The following is a 26,070-nucleotide window of genomic DNA, read 5'->3' on the forward strand; positions in this document are numbered from 1 at the left end:
TCTGTGTGTGTGTGTGTGTGTATGCACATGTGCTTCTGTCTGTATGCATGTGTGTACTTGTGTGTGTGTGTGTGTGTGTGAATGCGTTTGTTCGTGTGTGTGCTTATTTGTGTGTGTGTGTGTGTGTGTGTGTGTGTGCGTGCGTGCATGTGTGTGTGTGTGTGTGTGTGTGTGTGTGTGTGTGTGTGTGTATGTGTGTGCATGTGTATGTGTGTATGTGTGCACAATGCATGTGTGTGTGAGCGGCTGATGGGCTCAGTGGGAGTTTGGGTCCCGGGGGAACAGCTCTCGTTAATAATTCAGACGAGGCTCATTATCAAGGCAGTGCAGATTTCTCCCTGATTTCACCTTAATTGCAGGCAGGCTGCTCCACTCAGGCAGGCAGTAGTCATGCTGTGCAGCCTCTGAGTACAGCCCTGCTCTGAACCTCCAGTATTCACCCCACCACTGCTCCTTAATACGGACGGCCACTGCCAAGCAGCCCCGGGCTAACACTACTGCACTGTATGCACCTCCCCGTACATGGCACGATATGAACATACTATTTTTATATATGTACATAAACTGAAATCTCCTCTCCATTGTGACAGCAAGCTTTCTGAAATATTATGATGTATAGGCCTATTATGCTACACTGTCATGTCAAATATAATGTGTATTATAATGAATATCGTCATTATTGATAATAGCATTATAATAATGCTATTCTCTATATATGTTGATGTGCAGTGTGAATTATATTTTATGTCATGTAATTCTTCTCCATAATTGACACTGGCTGATGGGTTTCCAGTCCAGTCTTTTGTTATCTTTATGGTGGCATTGAATCCTCATTGCGACATTTGAACATAATGGATCTCAACTTGTCATACATGTATGTGAATATTTCAAACATGCTGATGATATGAGAATGGTGTGAAATAAACTACACACACATGATTCTCCTCCTGCTGCTCCTCATGCTAAGATGAAGTGTATTTACAGCCATATTTCTCACACAGCCTACAAAACCCTGTCCCACAAATCAAGGTGCCCATATTTCCTACAGTAATTCAATTTTTCTCTTCGTTGGAGATCTCCTGTATGCAGTGATTGATGGCTATGGCTGTGTGTCTGGGAGAGAGAGAGAGAGAAAGAGAGAGAGAGAGAGAGAGAGAGAGAGAGAGAGAAAGAAAGAGGGAGGGAGGGGCGGAAGGTTGATGTATGCCTCACTAAGACCTGTATTTCACAACACTCCATCTCGGGTTCATTTCTGGTAGCGTGGGCCGTCCCAATCCTTTCTGCCTGTCTATCAGGGGGCTGTCAGAGCAGGGGGTGGGGGTGGGGGGGTGGGGGGGTGGGCAGGGTCCGTCTATCAGTTTATCTGAGGTGCTCTGAGCTCCGCCACTCGACAGGTATGGCCCTAAAGGGTGATGAAGGGGGCCGGCTCACAGAGAGAAACGAAGTTAACGTTGACGTATTGTAGCAGGTGGACACAGAGGTAGGGTGAGACGGAGGCTGAGGAGAGCTACGTGGTCTGTTTTATATGCTAATAGATACTGGGTTTGCATCACCTGGACATCTCTCCCTGTGGTTGATGGATTTGGCTGAAGCAGTCATTTTAGGTAGAAGGTGCCTTTATACATTTATCTAAGATCAGCCCCACATCCTAACCTTGAACTTGGATTAGTGTTTTGGGGCAACTTCACCCTACACCCTGGGGATTGGTTCGTTGTTTCTGTGTGTGTGTGTGTGTGTGTGGGGGGGGGGGGGGTGGGAGGGGTCAGGTTCAAGGGGTTAGGAGTAGTGGAGGGTGGGTGGTGTGGAGGTGAAATACGGCGGGCCTAAGTGGATTTGTGTGTCAGTGGGATGAATCTAGGTCAGGACGCTAGGCCGGGTGTTTAGTATTCTGACCATGTGAGGCCTGAACTCAGAGCCGGCAGATAGCCCTGAATGAACCCGGCACGTCTCTCTCTCTGGTTCTGTCTCTCATGGTCTCTTTTTCTCTCTCTCTCTGTCTCTCTTACTCTCTTTTTGTCTCTCTCTGTTTCTCTCACTCTCTCTTTTTCTCTCTGTGTACCTTGGGCTTTTTTCTACCTCTTTCTCTCCCTGTCACTCATTCCCTCTTCTCTCCTCTCTTGCTCTATTTCCCACTTCCCATCCTCCCTACAAAGTACACTTTTATCACTCATTTCCCTCTTCCCTCGCTCGTCTCTCCTCCTCCTCCTCCTTTCATCCCTCTTTTGATGTCCTATTTTCATCTCCCGTCTTTTCTCTCATTCAGTCGTTCTTTTATTATCTCTAACGAATGTGATAAACGCAACTCTTTCTTCTCTTTAAATGTCACTCTGTCTCTCTTCATTGATTGACTGTGAAAAGAACAAGGTTTCCCATAGCCAGAGTTTGACAGCACGCGGCCTGCTGTATCATCTAATTGCCAGTAACCACTGGAGTATCCGTCATCGATGGACAAGGCTAAGCTACGACTAGCTAAGGCTAGCGTGCTATAATTGGCTAAGATAACATCTTGGCTAAGCTAACATCTTGGCTAAGCTAACAGCTTGGCTAAGACTAGCAGGCCACAGTTGACTTGGCCAAAAGCTAAGGCTAGGCATATGTCAGTAACAGAGGTAGGCTCTGCTCTATCTGTGTCCAGTCTCACCTACCAGAGAGAATATTTTGCTTTCACCTGACCTTTGTTGTCAGTTCAGTGCAAACAAAGGAGAGGGTGCAATGGGACAAAGTCACAGGGGCTAGGCTACCGAGACGCCCCCAGTGTGTGGAGGTCAGGACTCTCAGTCATGTTGCTAACCTCTCCTGGGTGTGTGTGACCATGCCCAGAGGCAGTGAGAACATGATAAAGGTCAAGGCTTGTGGTTGTGTGTCCTCCTCCTCCTCCTCCTGTCCTCTGTTCTCTCTGTGGACAAGGGAGAGAGGACAGATAAGGAAGAGAGAGTAAACAGATAGATGGCTGGTAGATCTCAGTACCTCAGGTATTCTCCTGTTATGTCAGAGAGAGAGAGAGAGAGAGAGAGAGAGAGAGAGAGAGAGAGAGAGAGAGAGAGAAGGAACGGGAGGGCAGAGAGAGAGGGAGAGAGGGGGGGGGAGACAAATGGGCAGAAAGAGACAGACAGAGGCAGTGAGGGAAAGGGAGAGAGAGACAGAAAGGGACGATAGATAGAGGGAGAGAATGGGGGAGAGAGTAAGAGAGGAAGAGTGGATTAGGAAGCCAGACTTGACTGCACTTCAGCTACTCTGCGCACTTCAGTTCAAGTGTGCGTCCATTAGTGCACTCCCACTGCACTCAGAAATGCATACACTAATGGATACACTACACACACACACACGACACACACATACACACATACACACACACACACACACACACACACACACACACACACACACACACACACACACACACACTCACACACAAGCACAAAATTACATGTTCACTGTAAAATTCACGAATACTCACATACACACAAATCCCACAGACACACACAGACATACAATTGCCTAGGAGACACACATGGCATAGACCTACACACTCTCTCAAGTGCAACACTGACCCAGTCTCGCTCACTCACACACTTTTACTGTAAATACATGCACATCCACTCAAACAGACAGACACACACACACACACACACACGCACTCACGCATTCACACGCACTCACACGCACATACACACACACACACGCACTCACACGCATTCACACGTACTCACACGCACATACACACACACACGCACTCACACGCATTCACGCACACACACACACACACACACACACACACACACACACACACACACACACACACACACACACACACACACACACACACACTCACACACTCACACACACGCACAGCTTCCTCACTAGCCACCAGATTGCCTCGCTTCCCGACAAAATAAATAATTAAATGAGTGCAATAACTGCTTCCGAAAAAAGATCCCTCAATTAGAGCTAAATGGGGTGAGGTGGGGGCTGTGCGGGGGGAGTGGTATTTCGGGAACGCGCGCTGCACACACTATTACATAAGGGAGACCATGACCCAAGAAGGTTTTATGCAGTTGTGCAACGGTAATTTGTTTCCCCCCCTTTAGCAATCAGCTTAGCAAAGTCTTTCTCAAATCCTTACAAGTGATCCATGCTGAAAGACCGACTAGGGAGGGATATAAATGATTGGTGGGGAGGGGAGGGGGTGTAGAAGGTGCCTGTTTATGCACTGTAGAGCAGGATGTGGCTGGCTGGGGTCAAGGATATGTGTGTGCGTGTCTGTGCGTGTGTGTGTGTGCGTGTGTGTGCGTGTGTGTGCGTGTGTGTGCGTGTGTGTGCGTGTGTGTGTGTACGTCTGTCTGAGATGCAGATTAGGAGAAGAATGTGAGCGTTTGTGTGAGAATGAGTGGCATGTGAGCGAGTATTATGACAGAGTGGGTTTGTGTCTGCGCGCTCTGTATGTGTATCACAAAGAAGTGTGTGTGTGTGTGTGTGTGTGTGTGTGTGTTAGGTTGAGGCGGGCGAGATAGAATGGCAGCTGGCGTGATGAACTCATGTGACGGCGTGGAGCACAAGGGGGCCTGGCACCCGGAGCAGGAAGTAGGTCAGGGTGAGAGGCGTAAAGGCGGGACCTAGGAGGCCTGAGTGACAGGCTTTAACAACGTTGACAGATGATGGAGATGGAGGGGAGGGGTGGGGAGAGGGGTGAGGGTGGGTGTGGGGCAGTGGGGGGGGTGGAGTACAGTGATGAGATGCTTGCACTCTCAGGCGGGGGGGGGGGGGGGGGGGGGGGGGGGGGGGTGGGTAGGGGGGTGTGAGACAGCTGAGACACAGCGAGCTCGCAGGCCTGACAGAGGTGTGTGTTGCATGTGTGTTTGTGTGTGCGTTTATGTGACTTTGTGTTTGCGGGGGTGCGGGAGTTGCTGTTGCATTGTGATTGCGTTTCCTCTGCGCAAGAACCTACAAGGACACTTCCGATTTTCGATGGGTTCACCTTTTCTTCCCTCATCTCTTTTTTCTTGATTATCCCTTCAACACAACCTCATACTGACCCTCACTCTCTGTCTATGAACCCACCTTCCACCTGGCCGGTCACAGGCTCCCGTGCAGAGGGGAGGGCACCCGTCTCATTTCTGACTGCCGTCATGTGAGCCTTCAATCTGTTTCAGAGCAGTGTTTGGCGTCTGGCCAGATTGCATCAGCGCTCCTGCTTTAGCGACCGTTAGGGCTACGCTAGCAGAACGCTAATCGCTAAAAGCTGGTCTCACAAATGTTTCATAGGGACAAACATGGCGTCGCATCATCTGCTTGTGTTAAATGTTACAAGAACATTCACCAAACAGATGTATCCTAAGAAATAATTCAACCCCCATCCCCACTGAGCACAGCAAGCAAGCCACTCCGGGGGGGGGGGGGGGGGGGGGGGTGATGCTAGTTAGCGTTTGTGCTAGCACGAAGCCAGCTTGTTAGAGGGATACAGGCACATTTTTGATGATGCTTGTTAAATGTCAGCCATGTTGATTCTAATATTTAGCATAGGGCATCTCTACACTAGGCAAGGCCCCAGAGGGAAGAAGGGGAGATCAGAAGGATTGGGCACACTGGCGGAGAGAAGAAAGACTGGGAGTGGAGGAGTGGAGGGATGGAGGGATGAAGTGGGCATGCATGTCTGAGATCGAACAGCAGCTGTTCCATCATGCCGTGGTGTCGAGGGCAAGCAGGGGTGTTGGGGAGATGGAGTGTTGGGGAGATGGAGTGTTGGGGAGATGGAGTGATGGAGAGTGAGAGAAAAAAGACACGAGAGTGGCGGGAGGAGGGAAGTGGGAGAGAGATGGATTTGGAGTCGGGGGTGAGATAAAAAGCTGCAATAAAGCTGAAGTGGGGGGGGGCGGAGGGAAAGCTGTGGGGAGAGATTTAGAGAGTGAATAAGAGATTGGGTCGAGAGGGTGGAATGGGGGGGATAGAGGGATGGAGGGAGAGAATGACAGGGGAGAGGAGGAGGGTCACTCTTTGCGGTGGGGTGATTGCGTGACTGAAAGGAGAGTGCATTGCTGTGTGTAATGCTCTCAAGACGGATATTAAGACGCTCGCCCCGGTCTCTCTCTCTCCCTCTCTCTCTCGTTCTCTCCTTCACTCTGTCTCCTCCTTTCTGCTCCCTCTCTCCCTCTCCCTCCCTCTCTCTCTCGTTCTCTCCTTCACTCTGTCTCCTCCTTTCTGCTCCCTCTCTCCCTCTCCCTCCCTCTCTCCCTCCCTCTCTCCTTCACTCTGTCTCCTCCTTTCTGCTCCCTCTCTCCCTCTCCCTCCCTCTCTCTCTCTCCCTCTCCTTCACTCTGTCTCCTCCTTTCTGCTCCCTCTCTCCCTCTCCCTCCCTCTCTCCCTCTCCCTCCCTCTCTCTCTCCGTCTCCACTAATGATCCTCGCGTCCTGCCACACAGCCGGGCTGAGTGATGCTCACTGACAGTGCCACTCAGGCGGAAACACTGCAGCCCCCTTCCAGGAGCGCCATCCGACACACACACACACACACACACACACACACACACACACACACACACACACACACACACACACACACACACACGCTTTAATGCAGCACTTTCTCCCATACATACATGTATCAACTCACTCACACACACACTCACACACACTATCGCATGCAACGATGCTGACAGACACGTGTGGCCATCACCCAAATGTCCACACATAAGCACTTTCATCACCGTTCATAGTCACGCACGTATGAATATGCCTCCACTGCTTTGCCTTTCTCTACAGAGACCTGTGGAATATAACCCCATATGGTTCCAATGGACCCATACAGACCCATGGTCCTCTGGGGACCCAGGCAGTATGGCCCCACTGCCCAACCCTATAACCTGTCCCTACACGTCCCCGTATGGACCCTGTGAACCAAGCCTCATTTTCCCACTATAATACGACCTTCCCGCCCCCGTCTGCTCGGCCATGACTGACGAGGGAGAGGTTAGGAATTAGGTCATAGCAGCCCACTCCTCTAATTACTGAGCCAGAGTGTGACGCAGGGGCGTGTGTGTGTGTGTGTGTCTGTGTACGTGCGTCTGTACGCCGGGCCACTCTTAATCCGGACACAGCCTCTATGGTAATCGAGAGTCCTGGGAAGACGGAGTAACCCACATTTCTATTATGCTGCCACTAATCCTCTCTTTCTCTGTGACATCACCAAACACATGATACCTTGGGTCGCTGACGACGCTGTCGTAGGGGGGTCCATTGAGGAGAAAGCCTCGGGCAAGGTTCAGGCAGCTTCCAGGATCCGGGTCCATTCCATTTCAATTGAGTTAATTCAGGGGGTGAGGAGGACAATTCAAGAATGTCACATTCCTCATTGAAAATGAATAGCACCTGAGGTGAGAATGCATGCCTTTCCCTCAGAACTCCCCAGGCTCCTTTAAGAAACGAAGAAGAAAGGAACTCCGAGCTACAGCATTCTGGCCTGTGTTGTCATTCCAGAGCCTTCCAGCGTGAATCTCTACATTCTATATGAGATATCATTTATGTAGAGGGTTTTGGGACAACATTCAGACTGTTGCGTTTTTAATGTGACATAGGATGTATGTTCATTTATGTGTACAGAAATTGTTTGTATTCATAAAAGCATAAGTATGTAGTTGTTTGCGGGATATCCTCAAGTCGGCCCTGGAACACAGTGTAGAGTAGCTCAGAGGGCATGTGAGGGTAAAGGGGCGAGAGGGTTATCTCTTAACGCGCAGAGAGATGGGGGAGGAAGGGGGGAAGGGGGGACAGGGGGACGGGGGGACGGACGACAACGACGGCCGGGCTAGTCTTAATTACGTTTTCAGGAGGCTCTTAAAAGGTCATGGCATGCCTCTACATCCCCCCCCGTAGCCTCCAAACGCCCCGCCGAAATTTCACTTACCCCCCCCCCCCACCACCACCACCCCCTCCCCCCCACACACACACGCACACTCCCCATCGCTATCTATCCAGCCATCAGCTCCCCCATCTGGGTCCATTAGCCATTCATGAACACACTCATTAGGGTGGGAGTTGGAAGCGATTGCGTTCAGGAGTCTGCGGCTGGAGCACGGTGATTAATATTTCAGCGTCTCCCGTCGAGGAGCTGAGAGCAAGTTTGCCCCGCTTAGGCTGGAAAGTGTCTCAGTGCTTTGCTCTCTCTCCCCTTCTTTCTCCCTCTACCCCCCCCACCCCCCACCCCCCACCCTACCCCCTCCCCCTTCTCAGACAGTCTCTAATACTTTCTCTCTCACACGCAGACACACACACACACACACACACACACACACACACACACACACACACACACACACACACACACACCACCAGACCCTAACTCAAACTGACTTAATTGGGCTCTTTTTGTTTCGGGAAGTGGAGGGAGAGAAGGGGAAGGAGGAGGGGCAAATCCTGTCTTTAGTCCCCCCCCCCCCCATTCCCCCCTCCTCTCTTCCTAACTCGCAGCAGAGGGGTATCTCTCCCTCTCTCATTAGTCTAGACACAGTGAGACAAGCTACCCCAACAGACAGGGGGAGCTATGCTCCTGGAACCCCCCCAACACACACACGCACGCACGCACGCACGCACGCACGCACGCACGCACGCACGCACGCACGCACGCACGCACGCACACACACATACACACACACACACACACACACAGTAGACAATGAAACCTTCATATCTGACTATGACGCAGAGTGGTTCGTATATACTGTACATCTATATACGGTATATTAGACGTACTGCTGGTGGATGTAGGAGGCAGCTGCACCTTGACTGTGTGTGCATTCAGCGTTATTATTGTGCTTCATTTCCTCATAAGCAATCTCTAGAGCCTCTGTTTGGTCCAGTCAGACCCAGCCAGAGGGAAGAGACAGGCTTTGGTAGGGCCTGAGTCAAGCTGAGAGAGCTCCTTTTCAACACTCTAAAGCATACACGAAATGTAGATGTACAGTATAGAAGGTGAAGTGGGTGTTCAAAATGCCAGTATAGAAAGTGGAATTCCATTGTTTGTTCCATTTTGAGTCTCCCCGACACTTTAACAATTTCAGTTCTTTTGTTCCTCTATCCCTTTCTTTTCTTCTTTCTTTTTTTTCCTCTCTCTCCCACTATTTTTTTCTCCTCTCCTTCCTTGTAGATGCAGTTGATTATAGGTCTTTGAATAAGTGGGGTCCATGGGTAGTGTAGTTTTGTGTGGTTTATATTCTTGAATAACAGTGGCTAGTGTGGTACATAGGGCAGCTAATGAAGTTCAGCTGCACCTCTCTCCTATTAGAGCGGTGCCCCCTACCTCTCCCTACTTCACCCCTCCACCTCTCTCCTTGTTTCTCCCCTCGGGGGATAGTTGGCAGGGAGCAAGCTGGCTGCTATGGCAACAGCAAGAACCCTCCCTCTCCCAAAGGTCTCCTTAGCAACTAGTAGCTTGGCATTGGGGTAATGAGTGTGCCAGGCTTTTGTGTGTCTGTGTGTGAGTGTGTATGTGTGTGTGTGTGTGTGTATGTGTGTGTGTGGATAGACGTGTGAGTTTTTGCTTGTGTTTCACATATTTAATTGTTTCCTATGCCAGTTTAGGTGAGAGCATGAGCGTGTGAGAAGTTGTGTGTTATTGCATGGCTTATACAGAAATGCCTTCTGTGTTGGTCTTATTAAAGGCAACAAACTTCACAAGGATTGATGGGTACCCTACTGTAAGTGTGTGTGTGTGTGTGTGTGTGTGTGTGTGTGTGTGTGTGTGTGTGTGTGTGCGTGTGTGTGTGTGTCTGTGTGTCTGTGTGTTTGCGTGCCTGTGCTTGTGTGTGCTTGTGTGTGTGTGTGTGTGTGTGTGTGTGTGTGTGTCTGTGTGCATGTGTGTGTGCATGTGTGTGTGTGTGTGTGTGTGTGTGTGTTTGTGTGTGTGTGTGTGTCTTTCAGCATCTTTGCATGCTTCAGTCTGATTGTGCTCATCATGTCATCCCTGCTATGAAATTGAAGCAATTAAAGAGATGATTCTATGAATTTTGTATGCCATGTGCACAGCCGTGAATGAGTTTCCTGCTCTGGTGAAATTAAATTAAACCCTGAGAATGATGTTTATTAAAGTCTGATCAGAGGTGTGCACTGACCTTTAGAATGCGGGAAATGAGATTCTTATTGTTATGAATGAGATTATGCGAAGAGTGAGGGAGTGAAAAAGCAGCACCCTGCATTGATTTCATTGTTGGCCGTCTGTCTCTTTGTATGTGGCAGAGGGCGGTTTCAATATAATCAAATCCACACTCTGCCTGTGGGCCATTAAAAGAGCTCTCTCACACACACACACACACACACACACACACACACACACACACACACACACACACACACACACACACTCACACACACACACACAACAACACACAAATATACAGAAACACACGTAAATATTCAGAAATACAAACACATGGATACACACACATAAATACATACACACATGCACACCTGGCACGCAAGTGGGCCTAGTACACACACACACACACACACACACACACACACACACACACACACACACGTAAACAAAAATAGCTGTAAAAGCCCCAAGAAACGTGCATGACTTTACAATAGGGATGGCAGGCCCAGTGGAAAATGTGAGTCTTCTCCCCAGACAATGTGTGAGCAGTGAGCAGGCGGCAGCCCCCACAGGTGGACCTGCCCATGCACCTGTTGTGTGAATCCTCACAGGGGAGAGCGAGGCTGCCCAAGTGCCCACACAGTCCCCAATGGAAAAAAACCTTACCCTCTCGCACGTGCCCACCCCACCCTGCTGGCACCCAGGTTCCCCCAGCACTGGTGTTGGCGTCAGACGTGATGCCCAGGCTGTGTCCCCCACCTCATGCCCACCGGAAAAGCCACAACCGTCCTGGCGTTCCGAGGCGGATTTTCCGATCCCCTATCCGGGTCTCAGATGCTCTGCTAATCTGTTAGCGTCTATTTTTATCCTCTGAAGCGCAGGCAGCCCTGTACCCACGCCCGGCCGCCAACGTCCCCCTGGCGAGGAGAGGAGTACAGGCGGTGATTTGCCAGGCACTGGCTGCAATTAAGGCACAGCCAAGCAGGAATCCCCTACCAACTCCATTACGCCCCTCTCCCCCAGACACTTCCTGACTGCAGCCAGGGTACTTGGCAGCAAACACTACTGTTGCTCAGTCTCCTTATCAAGTCCTTTCCCTAGAGGGATGCTGAGTGGGTGGTGCATACAGTGCAATAATATACCGGATTAATAAGAGACATAGTGTTGAGACAAATGTTGAAAGGGCTTTATGGGGGTTTTTTTTAGAGGGGAAACTCACTACTATCATATACGAACTAGAATGGGTACGGTAATTGGTACTTAGGTCTGAAGTCTGATAATAGATAATGGTCAGTTCTCTACAATAGGGCCGTAGCTCATGAGCCCAACCTGGTTTCTCGCCCTGGTTTCTTCTAACACTCGCCCCGCACGCCAACGCTGCTGTGACCATGGCGATAGAGAGGATTATGGCATGTGGCGGTGAAGTTACTGTTTCTCACCTCCTGATAAGAAGAAGGACTTTCTTCGTTTCAACTTGATTGCATTCCAAAAAGCAGGCCCGTCTGCCCATCTGTCTCGCTCTTAAAGAAGGCTCCCCCTGCTCCTTCTAAATGGATTTTAATCATCTTGACTCTGGGCTTCATTCGCAAGCAACACGATCTCTCCCGGCGTGCCATATCCGCTCTATTCCTTTGGTGCCATATCTTCGCTACCATTAGGCCTTCCAGCCTCACCCCCCGCTCGAGATGGAGAATGCACCTACCCCCCCATTCTTATTAATCCACATGCCTTTTAAATTCTTTATTTCGCTTCAAAGGGACAAGGAGAGCCGTGACATCAATCACAGGAAGCGAATATTTAGCCGGCGCTAATTTCCATCAATAGCCTGGAGACAGGCTTAGCTGACAGAACTCATTCCTGCACTGAACAAAACTGCTTGTGTTGAGCCTGAACCTGCCCCCCCTACCCCCTCTCCCCCCCTCCTCCTCCTCCTATACAGAGGCAAGGAACGGCATCACAATAAACACAGTTAGTGCCTCTCCTTTTTCCGGCTTGATATGGGCTTATCAAATGAATGAGTGCCATAAAGCGATACGCCATTGACAATGCATAATGGCTCCTTTCTTTAGGAAATGGATTGCTAGTATTCGGCAAACGGTTTCACGTTGGTCCCACTTAGACCAGATGCTCCTCTTTTAGCAAGAATGCGCCATCCAAACCTTTCGGTTATTTGCATCGGGTGAGTGGTTTCATTTTGGTGGTTCCCACCCATGCCCTCAGTCTTTGGCTAGTCACTCGGTTCTTGCTGAATGAGTACACAGTACACACACACTCTCCACAAGATGGGCCTATATAAATTGTTTGACCTGGTTCCTCTATCCCCTCTTGTGAGCGGGAACCTTGAGTAGGCTGTGTGGGGAGGGTGGGAGGGGGCGTGGGGGGGGTAAGGAGAGGGGCCCCCCATTTTGAGGGCATCCCATTGTGTCGCTTGGAGGGTTCTCACAGTGGGCCCCACGCTGTATCCCCAACATTCCCACCCCCCCACCTCCCCATCCCAGCTGCCCCCCATGCCAGCCAGTCAAGCCAGCCCAGACGCTGCCAGCCCCACAAACAACCCCCCCCCCCCAACCGATGCCCTGGGAGTGGCAACAGAGGGGCACATTGGCGCGCGTCACCCTCCTCTCACACAAGGCAGGACGTGCACTGCTGGCCAGGCAGATAAGGGCATTGCATAGGGCACCATGTTGATCTTATAAAGCAAGACCATTCTTCAGACAGTCAGACTTTGGTATATGTACAACCTGAGCATTGACAGCTATTCAGTTGAATTGATTCCCTACATTGAATTGGCCACTCCAGATCCAGATTCCAACAGAGTGGGTGTGGGGGGGCGGTGCAGGAATCGATTTGAACAGAGCGAATGAAAGAGACAATTATTGACCATGAGACCACCAGAGACGGATTCTGTTCATTTTCAGAGGCAGGACAAAGCTAGGCTAGGTTCAAAACAGGAAGTCAACTGCGCCCTTGACTTTGAACAAGTGGCCCCCTTCTTGGAAAAAGTGCTCTGAGCTCCCAAGGCCACCTGTGTGTTGGAACAGAGCCTGAACTTGTTAGACTTTGGGGTGAAAAGGTCTTAAGCTCTTAATCTCAGGGACAAAGAGAGCTGTGGAGTGTCTTGGCAGAAAGTGACTGAAGGGATAAATCAGGTATCAGGATTGTGGGCTTCTAATGACAGTTGGGCCCAAGCCGATTGTCTCTAGGGGCCACCAGGGTGCCACTGGCATACTCTCCTCCTCCATTAGCCACCATCACTCTATGAATGGATTCCAGACCTTATCCTCCCAATGTCTTGCCAAAATGTATTTTAAGCAAATTTTTGTTTAATTTATCTGTAGAGGTTTTGGTGGGGTACTAGGTTGGGGGTGTCCAACTCTGTGAGAGCAAAAGGGGGAAAGTTTGATTTTGACACCATCCGTGCAATTAATGTTCGGATCAGACGATGCACCTGTGTGTGTGTCAGCTCAACCATCAGTTCTTCATTATTTAGCCCCATCCACAGTATGTATTGTATAAATGGGTGTGGTTGGAATCGGAAGTAGCTGCTGGAGCTAAGGTTTGGGATATGTAGTCTGTGCCATTGTGTGTATCGTTGTGCTTCATTTGTCTGGCTCTGAAAGCCGGAGGGCTGAAGAAGAATTTCCATTTTATGAATATTTAATCAACAATAACATTTTCGATTCAATTCCACTCAGGCCGTGGGGTGAGATATGGCTTAGTCACCCGCAAAGACAACAGTCTGAATAAGGTATTTCTCTTAGTTCCGTCGGATGGCATGAAATTGAAAGGCGTTTTTTTTTTTTTTAACATGGCCTTGAACTCCTTCCTCCTACTGAATTTCCTACATGAACATATGGTTAACAAAGGATGTCCTTATTCCTCCCACTCCCCTACCCTCCCCTTTCTCCTCCCTTTCCTTCACTCTCTGATTGTATCATGGCACATCCGGACCGCTCGCGGTGCCCTCGGTCGCCGCGGTGACCTGGCAGCGCACTGTGTGAGACACACAGCTGGGAGTGCCCCCGAATCAACTCGGGATTAGCCCAGGATTGTCTGGGATTACTCGGGATGGAGTGGGATTAGCAGTGACTGCCTGTTTCGGGGGCGTTAGGGGCATGGGCCGGCTAAATTGCCCCTGACTCAGCCTCTGAGCCGCTGCGCCTCACCCCTCTGAGTGGGAGGCCAGGCTGGGCCACACCCACATTGGGGCACCTGTAACCTGGCTCAGCTATTCTTAGCCTAAACCCACACACACAAACAGGATGACTGAGAAACCTGTGGTTTCTGAGAAAACAGGAAGACAGGATGCACGTAGCTTGGCTACTGCTACTGCCATCGTGGTGGCCGCAATCTCCCAAATCTCTCGCAGGTGGATTCATCCGATAAAGAGGGTTTGGGATGACTGGAAATCCGTCCAAGTCTAGCAGGGTTAACTTTTCATCGTCCAGTGCTAAATCTAAATTTGAATCTGACAGATCACACACAACCAAGTGGTCTGGCTCCATTAAAGGGGACCCATCTCCATTCAGTCATAGCCGAATGGGATGAGAGCTTATATGTACATGGCTCTTATCATGTCCATCACTCTGTCTTGTGAAATGATGGACACTCTCATGATGATGACGGAGGTGATCTGGTATGAGGGCAAGACAGTTGGTTGGCCGGGCATCCCCCAGCAGACTGGTGCACAGCCCAGATGAAAGGCTGTTTAGAGTTGGAAGCCACGGCATCAAACAAATGCCTCTCTCTCTCTCTCTCTCTCTCTCTGCCTAACCCCCTCCCCCACTCTCATCCTTTCTCTCCACACACACCACACCACCAATATGATATACCTCTGCCGCACGTTTACCCGGGTTGCCATGGTTACCCAACGCTGGAGCTGTCACAGTCAGGGAGACAAACCAAAGGAGGCATTCACAGATCACCTGAATTCAGTCTCGCCTCTTCGTTCGTACTCCCTCAATTTGATTTACTTGTGCTCCTACTGTGCAATTCAGGCTGAATACAAGTAATCTGAGACATAATGGTGATGGTGTAGGAGCGTATACACTCAATCTGAAACAATCTATTATGCCAGTGTATTTCTTAGCCACGGGGTCTCTTGGCCATTGTCGATTTTAATTTTTGCTTTCCAAGCGCCAGTATCCCTCCCACAACAAAAGCAAAACAGCAACAACTGACTGTTGTTCCCCTGTGGACATCTCTCAATGTTGCTCCAGCTTTGAGGTGTAAACCTGGACAAGACCAGCTACCCTCCACAAATTGATTTCTGAGAATGAATTGAGTCGCTACAGTGGATGCCATACAGTGTGAATTAGTTCATCATTGAATTAGTGCGTTGGCATGGAAGAAGAATGAGCGAAAAAAAAAAGAAAAAGGATGAAAGACATGCTTGAATAGAACATAGTTATTACAGTATATTTATTACACAGAACACAAAGAGGGAAAGAGAATAATATGATGCCAGAAAAGCAGAGAGGTGGTGAGAACGTAGAGAGAGAAGATGATACAGAGAGAGAGAGAGAGAGAGAGAGAGAGAGAGAGAGAGAGAGAGAGAGACAGAGAGACAGAGTGGGTGGGTGTACTGTAGATAGGGGATACATCCATTAGCCTTGCTTGCTCATGGCTCAATCTTCCGATACATCCCCCCACTCAGGCCATGACAGAGAGAGGGGAGCCTGGCACTAGTCCAGGCTGGCACAGACTTCAAACACAGCCCCAGCCAGGCACATCGAACCAGGGATTAGCTTACATCCACCAGGCTGAGGAGAGGAGAAGTGGAGGAGAAGAGAGAAAGAGAGGGAGTGAGGGAGGGATACCCTCAGCTTCACAGACATGGACACAGTTGCTTTCAGTTCAGACACTCCAGAGTCTCCACTGAGGTTAATTCAGATTGAGATGGTTTCACCATTGCGCCAGTTTCAGCTGGCTAGTCCTCTCTGGTGTCTTTGGCACTCTCACCTGATAGCTTCTACTAAGAGTCTGATAAGCTATTTAGACCGTAAAGAGCTGAGAATTTATTTTCTGCCTCTGTAGTTTGGTAGGTACACATAACTCGTTTAGGTACCCATGATATTGAGTTGGTAGCAGCTGCTCAGCTGCTAGTTCTATGACTCAGCGTAAATATCAACTGTCTGATATGTATTGATCAGCTAAGCCTCTTGTGGCATCAATATGTGTGAGATACTCCATCTAAATAGTCATCAGTAGGGACCAGCTAGCAGGTAGCCTTTTTTACAATTTCAAGGCTCCATCACTAAAGACTTTCAATTTCCTCAAACAGTTGCTTCAGTCAATATGTTTCAAAAACAATTGTGGTGAACCAGTTATGAACAATGTGTCTTGGAACTCTAAACTAACCATTCTCCCTTTCTCTCTCTCTGTCTGTCTATCTACAGAACTCTATCCGACACAACCTGTCCCTCCACACACGCTTCATTCGTGTGCAGAACGAGGGCACCGGCAAGAGCTCCTGGTGGATGCTCAACCCTGAGGGGTGCAAGAACGGCAAGGCCCCCCGCCGACGCGCCATCTCCATGGACAACAGCACCAAGTACCTGAAGAGCAAAGGCCGGGTCAGCCGGAAGAGGGTGGGCAGACCAGGCATCGGGGCTGGGACCGCGGTAGTGGGGGTGGTGGGGCTCCAGGCGTCCCCCGAACAGGGTAGCCCCCCGGGGAAGCCCCTTCCAGGCAACGGGGCTTGCACTGGGGCGGAGGGCGAGTTTGATGCCTGGACGGACCTCCACTCCCGCGCAAGTTCGTCAGCCTCCACCCTGAGTGGGCGGCTGTCACCCATCCTGGCCGAAGGGGAGCTTGAGGAGCCGGAGGAAGGAGGGCTGTCGTGCTCGGCATCCCCCCACCTCTATCCCTCGCCCTCCAGTGCCAGATCTCCAGCCATGGGGGCCGGAGGCCACGGTCCCCCCGTGGAGCAGCTCCCCCAGCTGGCTAACCTGACCGGTGCTATCAGCCTGGAGGAGAGGCTCCTGGAGGAGGGCTACCACCACCTCCATCAGCACCAGTCAGCGCCGCGACACAAGCACCCCCCAGTCTACCACTACAGCTCTGGGGTCAAGAGCCAGGGCACCTACTGTGGCACGGTCTACAGCCAGACTGGCATGGGCATGCTGCGCCACCACTCACCCATGCAGACCATCCAGGAGAACAAGCCTGCTAGCTTCGCTGGCACCATGCGGGCGTACTCGGGCACCAACGCCCTGCAGAGCCTGCTGACAGGGGGTCCGGGGGGGCAGCCGTACTGTGCCAAGGACATGATGCTTGGTCAGGAGAGGGACACTCACCCCATGATGGCCCCCTCCACCAATGGAGTCAGCTCCAACCGTCATAGCCACCGCACTGGGCTCAATGGACACAACAGTCACAGCCACAACAATGGAACTCACAACCACAACTCGGCTCACAGCCATAACGGAACACACAGCCATAACCCCACACATAACCATAACCCTGTGACCAGCCACAACCACAACCACAATCATAACCACAACCCCTCACACAACCACAGCTCGCCTCACAGCCACAGCCTAGGCCATAACCTCAGTCAGAACCACAACCACACACACACACCTCCCCGAGCCCCAGCCCTGGCCCCTCGCATCAGCAGCGGTCACCTTCAGCCATACAGCCACAAAGCTCCCTATCTGTACAGTCCCCCTTCCCACGCGCACCTCCCCGCCTCCACCACCCTGCCCCCAAACCCTGCTGGTATGCTGGGTATGCCCCAGGACTCCTGCCACCTGGCCACCGCCCCTCACCCACACCCCCGTCACAACACTTACCCCAGCTCCCAACACCAAGGCATGGGTGACGGACCATACCTCCAGGCCCAGGGGATGGGGGGAGGCAGCTATCATGGCTACCACCAACCTCACCCCCATGAGAGACTACCGGCTGACCTGGACCTGGACATCTTCCATGGAAGCTTGGACTGTGACGTTGAGTCTATCCTCCTTCATGATATCATGGACTCTGGGGAGGAGATGGACTTCAACTTTGACTGCTCCCTAGCCCAGGGCGTGGGCATAGGGATGGGCATGGGTATGGGGGTGGGCATGGGTATGGGTGGACTTGCAGGCCCTCAGCCGGCCCACAACAACCAGAGCTGGGTGCCAGGCTGAGGCTTCCTTACCCACAAAGCCACAGGTCTGCCCTCGGCAAGACTCTACTACCCACAAAGCACTGTGCCAGACTGTGACATTCCTGGACTAACACAGAGGACCTAGGACAAACACTCAGTCACTCCCATCCCCTCTATGTTGGTCTGACAATGCCCCTCAATGCCATTGTATCTCCCCCTGGGCTTCTACTCTAGCTCATGTCACATTGGTTTCTCTCACATCAGTTGTACTGTGATGACAATCTCCCCACTGTGTTTCCCAACGCCTCCCCCGTCTACCATGAGACCTGAACTCATAAGCACTTTAAAACAAGTGGGTCAAAGACCACCGCTCACTCTCAGCCAGTATATGCAGAGCTTGGCTGTTCACTAGGTGGGTACATTATTGGATATTAACAAATCTAAAAAGATGAATGGATTTGCTCAGTGTAGTGGGGTTTCCATTGCTATGCTCTACCTTCACTGTAAGTAGTGAGGCCAAAACAATTTTAACGGTCCTTGTAGGTTCATCATGTGATCTCTCTAAATTGCTGGCCTGTATTAGGCAAAAATAATATCAATTTCTTTTGACAGACTCTTACAACTACCTGTGCCTCCTCAACGACCTAATTGAAAACAAAAGAACATCTGGTGCTCACTGTGCAAGTGAAAGATGTCTGTGTTTTGGTGCCCTTATTCCATGTACTGGAAAAAGCTAACATTCTTTGAGGGAATCTATGGATACCTGCTAATAAGCTGCTTCATGAATAACTAGAGGAGAAAATGGTGCATCAACCTTGCCTCACCTGGGCGTCTGGCGCCAGCTTTTCTCGTTAACTTTGCTTCCCCCCCGCCCCCCCTCTCTCTCTCTCTCTCTCTATCTCTCTCTCTCTCTCCTGCCAGCGGAGAGACAAAGTGATCATCCCTCACAGACCCATTAATGTGGCTTGATTGAAATTCAGCATCTTGCTTTTAATCTCCAAAGTGATGCTGCAGCGATGCATCATTATTGTGAACCTAGCGCAGGCAGCGTCCTCCCATTTCTCACCCCCGCGCCGCGGTCACGCTAACTTAATGCGCCGCTGAGAGGCGGCCATGATTAACGCCAAGTCATCCAGCGCTGAGGGTGAGCCAACCTCGCCGTCTTGTCTGTCCGTCTGTCCGCAAAGGGCACGGACCAAAACAAAACAAAAACAAAACTTAAGCAGACGCAGGTCTACTGAAAGCAGGATAATCATCTCCCTTTAGGATTCTTTTTGGGCGTATGTGTCTTAAACGGGTTGCGTATATTGTATTGTAAGTCATCACGTTCATCTGTATTTTGTGTTCTCTTCCATACCTTATGAGGGCTGACTGTGTTTGGGACCTGGTGTGAGTTTAGACTGCTTCGAAAGGGTGGGCCACAGCGAGAGGAGCGATATGATGGTTAAAAACAATCAGCCAATCAGATTGGCGTTAATCTCTGTCAAACAGGGTCGCTCCATCCATCCATCCATCCATATCCTCGTTATTTCAGCGTGTTTCTTTTGTCGTTGTTCTCTCTTGTTGTTGTCGTTGTAATGTTTGAAATTCGAAGGACGAACAGGGGACAGGGTTATGGGTGTCTATGGCATGGGACAGGGGATGAAAAGATGTCGGGATATTGTGATCCCAAACTCCCCCCCACCCCCCCACCCCCTCCCCACAACCATATTGTACACCCCCCCCCCCCCCCCCCCCCCCCTTCCCCGTTGCCCCGTTGTCCGTGTGTATGTTAGTGGGGAGTCCTACCGTAGCTACCACACTCTAGTTCCACACAAGCCTTGGGAGAGGGAAGAGCCCTACTATTCCCCCCTGCTATGGGCTGTACCAAGTACTGCAAACAGGGAGAAAATGGGGACGTACCATTACAGCCAAAGGTCAACTGTGGCATAGACTATCAGACCTATCTTAGAGATGAACATCCGTATTTTAGGATGTACACTTTTTAATCTCAGTGTGTGAAATATGTGTGGAAGTCCTCAAAAACAGCTCTCCGTATATGGAGTTGTCGTAGCCCGTGCTACAACGGTTTAGCGTTGCCCTGATATTGGAAATAGAGCTATATGATATCTAATTTTATTAAACATATATTTATTTATCAAAAAGTGGGTCTTCGTCAACCCTGAGTGTGGTAGTATGTGAGCCGACCCCCATTTCCGGTTTTAATTTCTGTCGTCTTTGTTACTGTGTCACACTTCCTTTACAGTTTTAAGGACTTTTATTTTGTACAAAAATCTATATATTGAGAATATTGTATAATAGTTTCTAACGAAGAAAAGAATATCAATTTTGTTGTCTATTTCTTTTTTAAGAGAATGTATCTCATCATCTGGTGACTGTTAAATAAATGAAATGAAAAGAAAGCATCTGTCTCCACGCTTGTGTGCTTCTGTGCGGAGGATTTTGTCACTGTGTTCAACTGTGAGATGACATTTCATTGTAATCCCGAGATTCATGTGCTTGTGTGTGCTTGAGTGCTTCTATATACTTGTGTGAGCGTGGGCATGTGTGGAGCATATTAATGGACTTCTTCATTTTATATTATCCATAGTTGTCCAACAAGGTTCTCTTTGTGCATTGTACACACACTTTGCTTCAGAAGTGAATGCTATGCTGCCTACTGCGTTTGTGAAGGAGTGGGGTGTGTGTGTGTGTACAGTATGAAAAAGGGAAAGATAGAAAGATAGAATATTTGCCTGTGTATGTTGGTGAGTGTCAGTTTGTGTGTGCGTAAGAGAAAGTGTGTGTGTGTATGCTTTTGTGTTTGTGTGTGTGTACGCATGGATACATCTGTGTGTGTGTGTGTGTGTGTGGGAGAGAGAGATATGGGAGGAGGTGAGTGTCTAATAAGGCTTGTTATCGCTTCTGAAGCTGTAGGTTGGTCACAGCTGTCCTGGTCCCATCGGAGGCGTTTTCACAGGAGGAGTGTGTGCAGCGCTGCAGCGCCATACTGGCAGGCCCCAGGGGAGCCTCCTCTCCTCGTCTACCCCCCCTCCACACTCACACACACACACACACACACAGTACACATACATGTACACACACATGTACACACACACACACACACACACACACACACACACACAGTAAACACAGTAAACACACACGTACAGACACAGTACACACACAGTACACACACATTCACACACAGTACACACACATTCACACACACACACACACACACATACACACACACACACACACACACACACACACACACAGTACACATATATGTACACACACAAGTTCACACACAGTACACACACACACACACACACTACTCTCACTGAGACGTACACTTTTAATTGACTCCAGTCGGCAGTGTCTCTCTAGAGGGAGAGAGGGGGGGAGGGAGGGAGAGAAACAGAGAAAGAGAAAGAGAGAGGGAGGGAAAGAGATGGAGAGACAAAAACCAGGAGAGGGAGAAACCCAGACACAGAAATACAGTTGCAATACACACACACTTGAAAGCAGTGATTTCTGTGCATGTGAACAAATGAAACCCACACCATCATAGTTCATGTCTTCATACTTTAGCTCCATTTCACTTGATCATGCTAATACAGTTACATGATCTGACTAAGAGTCTGGAAGCCTGAGGTTCAAAGTCTGACTTCTCCATCCCCACCCCAGAGAGAGAGAGAGAGAGAGAGAGAGAGAGAGAGAGAGACTTAGATAGAGAGAGTCCAGGTGCTGTGCCTCGGGGGTGGACGGCACTTCTGTTCCCTCATTATCAGAGAGATAGAGAGAGAAAGAAAGAGAGAGAGAGACAGAGAAACAGAGAGAGAGAGTGTGTCTGCCTGTGTTCAGGTGCCGTTATTCACCCACTTAGACTGTGCAGCACCATGCAGGTCTGCTTCACTCAGCCTGGTGGTACGGAGTCCTGGGCACAGAGAGCCCACAGCGTGACTAGATGAGGCGGTAGTTGGCACTGCCAACTGAAATACCCACTCGGCCACCGCTGGCATGATTCATAGATTATTTTGGGACTTTAGCCTGGTCGTATGAGTTTCTACTTGTCATACATTGCATAAGCGTGTCGTATACCCAGTGTTCAACGGTACAATCCGATTCCTGGAGGCCAGGAGGGGTCTGTCTCAGACCAACCACGGGTCCAATGGACTTCAGGCCACGTTGTGTCCTCAGTACACCCGCTTTACATGGCACAGGCGTAATCAGATATTCCCTGTACTTTCCCCACTGATCCAGCCATCGTCAGCAGAGGGAGGGAGGGAGGGAGGGAGGAAGGGAGGGAGGGAGGGAGGGAGGGGGGGAGGGGGAAGGGATAGCGAAGGGGGGAGTTAGCGTTAGCTACAGAGGTGATGACACAATTAATGTGGAATTAATACTTCTGAGCCAACCCCCCCCAACCCCCTCCCCTCTCTCCAATCTACATCCCTCCCCCACCCCCTCTCTTCCCCCCCCCCCTCCCTATCGCACATGGACTAATCTTACATGGGGGTGTAGGGGAGGGGGGGGGGGGGGGGGTGCTGAGTGTCGGGGGCTGAGCGTTTTGCATCTGACTCTGTGGTGGGGAGCGCCGCGCGCGCGCCGTCTTTTCTCGCTAGCTCGCTAATGGGGAACAGGGCCGATTGGCGTCTCTAATTACGTCTGATGCTAAAGAGTAATTAGTGAGTGTGGCTAATGGCAGCAGCTTTGGAATGTCAGGGTTGATCACAGGAGATAACAGCAGTGCTAACCAGGCTCCCAGGGGCAGGCGGGGGGGGGTTCAGGCGGCAGGCTAGGAGGCTCAGAGATGACGACGTGCACCACGATATGCTGTGTATATGCGCCACTGTAAAGGTTTCAATCGGGGATGTGGTGGGCTTGCTCTACGTAAATCTGGGGATCAGCTGAGCTTTGGGACTATGGTCGAGAGAGAGAGAGAAAGTGGGGTCAATTGCAGGCTGCTGTAGTGGTGGATAGGCCATTTGTCATTGGGTTGTGTGTGTGTGTGTGTGTGTGTGTGAGAGAGAGAGAGAGAGAGAGAGAGACAGAGAGAGAGAGAGAGAGAAAGAGAAAGAGAAAGAAAGACGGGGCGAGTGAGTATTTGTGTGTCTCACTCTGTGTGTGTGAGATAGTGTCTGAAACGGAGGCAGCTGTAGTGTAGTTAATGAGGCCTGCAGTAGAGAGCCCTGTTCCTCTGTGTGTGTGCGTGCGCGCGTTTGTGTATGCACGTGTGTGTGTGTGTGTGTGTGTGTGTGTGTGTGTGTGTATGTTTGTGTGTAAGTGAGGTGAGTTATCCGGTGTGCAGTCTACCCTGACCCTCAGTGAGCCTGTCACCTGGAACCAATGGACCTCAGAGAGACAGACAGAGCGAGGGAGTGAGGGAGAGAGAGAGAGACAGAGAGAGAATGACAGAGAGACAGAGAAAGTGAAAAAAGCAGCGGCTCTCACTCAACCGAGTAACTGGAGCAGCACTTCAGCCTGGCTGCTAACAAGCTCTCCCTCTCCCTCCCTCCCTCTGTCTCACCCTCTCCTCCCACCGCTCCTCTCTCCTTCTCCCCCCTCCCTTTACTCTCTCCCTCCTTCCCTGCCTTCTCCTCCCTCCCTCTCTCCCTCTCCCCCATCTCTCCTTCTCCCCCCTTCCCTCCCTCTCTCTCTCTCTCCCTCCCTTCCTTCCTTCCCCTCCCTCTCCCTCCCTCCCTCTCTCTCTCTCTCTCTCTTTCTTTCACCCTCCACCTTAATCACCACAGAATGTGTATGTACGCTCTAGCAGCAGCCAGATTACCAGTGGAGACGCCTCTGCAAGAAGACGGCTGATTAAAACCCTGAGGAGATGGAGTTCATCCTCCTCTCTGGGGAGACAGGCTGCAGCTTATCAAAACCCCACTGGGGGAGAAGAAGAAGCCGTGTTGACAAATGATATGAAGTTGGCTGCCGCAGATGTACGACATGCCAACGGACACCGTGAACCGTACAGAAGTACAGAAGAAGAGTCTCTTAAAGCGACGCTCGGCTCTTCTGACAAAGTGTGCCATTGTGGCCCTCCCAATTAGAATTAGAATTAGAATTAGAATTAGAATTAGAATCCGTGAAAGATGAGATAGCGTTGTGTGGGAGATGTGTGGGAGATGTGTCGGGGCTGCGTCTCGGCGCGTCTCTCCGCTCGCTTGGCCTTGGTACCATACGGTGTGTCGTATGAAAGTGGGTGTCGTGGGGCTGTTGATGTGAACCAGTGTGTTTGTGCCATCAAGGCAGACTGGAGGGGGTGTGTGTGTGTGTGGGGGGGGGGGGGGGTGCTGGGGAAACACATGCAGGATAGTTCTAGTAGTGACTTTGCCAGTGGTGAGGTTTCTGTGGTGTGGCTCTGCACTGAGGGGCTGCCTAGTAGGGCTGGAAATGAAGGGTGTTGGGAGAGGGTAGAGGGATTTTAGTGTGTGTGTGTGTGTGTGTGTGTGTGTTTGTGTGTGTGTGTGTGTGTGTGTGTGTGTGTGTGTGTGTGTCTGTCCGAACGCATGTATGTATGTGTGTGTGTGTGTGTGTGTATGGGGGAGTGATGGGTGGGGGCGGGCTGTGTGGTGGAATTTGGAGGGCAGACATTCTGTCAGGATTCTAGGGTACCCTTACAGGCAGTCACAATGGGACTCACACACACACACACACACACACACACACACACACACACACACACACACACACATACAAACACACACGCGCAGACTCCTCCCCACCCACTCCAGACTCTCCATTTCCCCAGAAGCTAGGCTGCAGCATTGGGCAGGCGGGCAGGCGGGCGGGCAGGCAGGCACACAGGCGGGCAGGCGGGCAGGCAGGCAGGCAGGCAGGCGGGGCGGGCGGGGCGGGCGGGCAGGCGGGCAGGCAGGCAGGCAGGCAGGCAGGCAGGCAGGCAGGCGGGCGGCTTGTCTTTGCTGCGAGGAGCAGTCTAGACGGAGACGATAGACATCTCATTAGCCTTCCTTCCCTACACCACTGCACCACCAGCTACCAGCCTCACTCACTCCTACAGAGGCCTGGAGAGAGAGAGAGAGAGAGAGAGAGAGAGAGAGGCGGAGGGGGAGGGGGAGGTGGGAGAGAGAGACAGAGAGAGAGGCGGAGAAAGAGAGAGAGACAGAGAGAGAGAGAGAGAGAGAGAGGCGGAGAGAGATAGAGAATGAGACAATGATAGTACCAATAATAGTCTTGATCATTCAGGAGGCTCTCTCCCGGAGGCGGACAGCCAGTCTCCCCTCCACTCCCTCCCTCCCTCCCGCCTCACCCCCTCACCCCCCCCCCCCCACACACACGCCTGCCGCTGCCGTTTCACTCTTAATTAATTTCTCACTCGTCACTGGAGCCCAGAGCATCAGCAGCAGCAGTGGCCCACTCTCTCCTCATCCACCCTCTAAGAGTATCCTCAGATCAGTTCTCCTCCCTCTCATAGCTAAGCCATTTAGTCTACAGCGACATCAGACTTTTCTCAGATCTGTTCATATGCCTTCCTCCGTGGGGTTATCTAATCTCTGACTGAAGACTGTCCTCAGATCAGTTCTCTTTCCTCTCACAGCTAAACCATTTAATCTAGGGCTATATCAGACTGTTCTAAAAAGATGTTCCTCTACCTCCCGTAGTGGGATTATCTCATCTCTGCCCGGAAGACCAGTTCCTAACCCTTTAAAAGAAAAGACCCTTTCCGTTCAGAGTGAAGTCATTTGATGTACTCAGATCAGAAACCCTCCATTTCATATTAAGGTTATCCTATCTGTGCTTGTATTAGACTGTTCTTAGATCAGCTCCCTTCCCTTCTCCTCCACACCCAAGGCCATTGACTGTAATCTCTTTTAGCTGCACTCTCATATCCTCCTCTCACACCTACCCCTCTGACCCCTCTTCTAATCTCTCTCTCTCTCTCT

At 50.7% G+C, this 26,070-nt stretch overlaps 1 protein-coding gene across 1 annotated transcript in view; it reads left to right on the forward strand.

The window, feature by feature from the left end:
• The window catches only part of LOC310810526 (forkhead box protein O6-like), a gene marked incomplete at both ends in the record, with an annotated part of 26,289 nt that extends 8,071 nt beyond the window's left edge, over positions 1-18,218 (forward strand). The window contains one exon of the mRNA XM_083678318.1: positions 16,482-18,218. Coding sequence (XP_083534444.1) covers positions 16,482-18,218 — 1,737 coding nt within the window. The remainder of the gene's footprint in view (positions 1-16,481) is intronic.
• Positions 18,219-26,070: the final 7,852 nt, after the last annotated feature.

The sequence above is a fragment of the Argentina silus genome (genome assembly GCF_951799395.1).
Source record: "Argentina silus genome assembly, chromosome: 10".
NCBI lineage: Eukaryota > Metazoa > Chordata > Actinopteri > Argentiniformes > Argentinidae > Argentina > Argentina silus.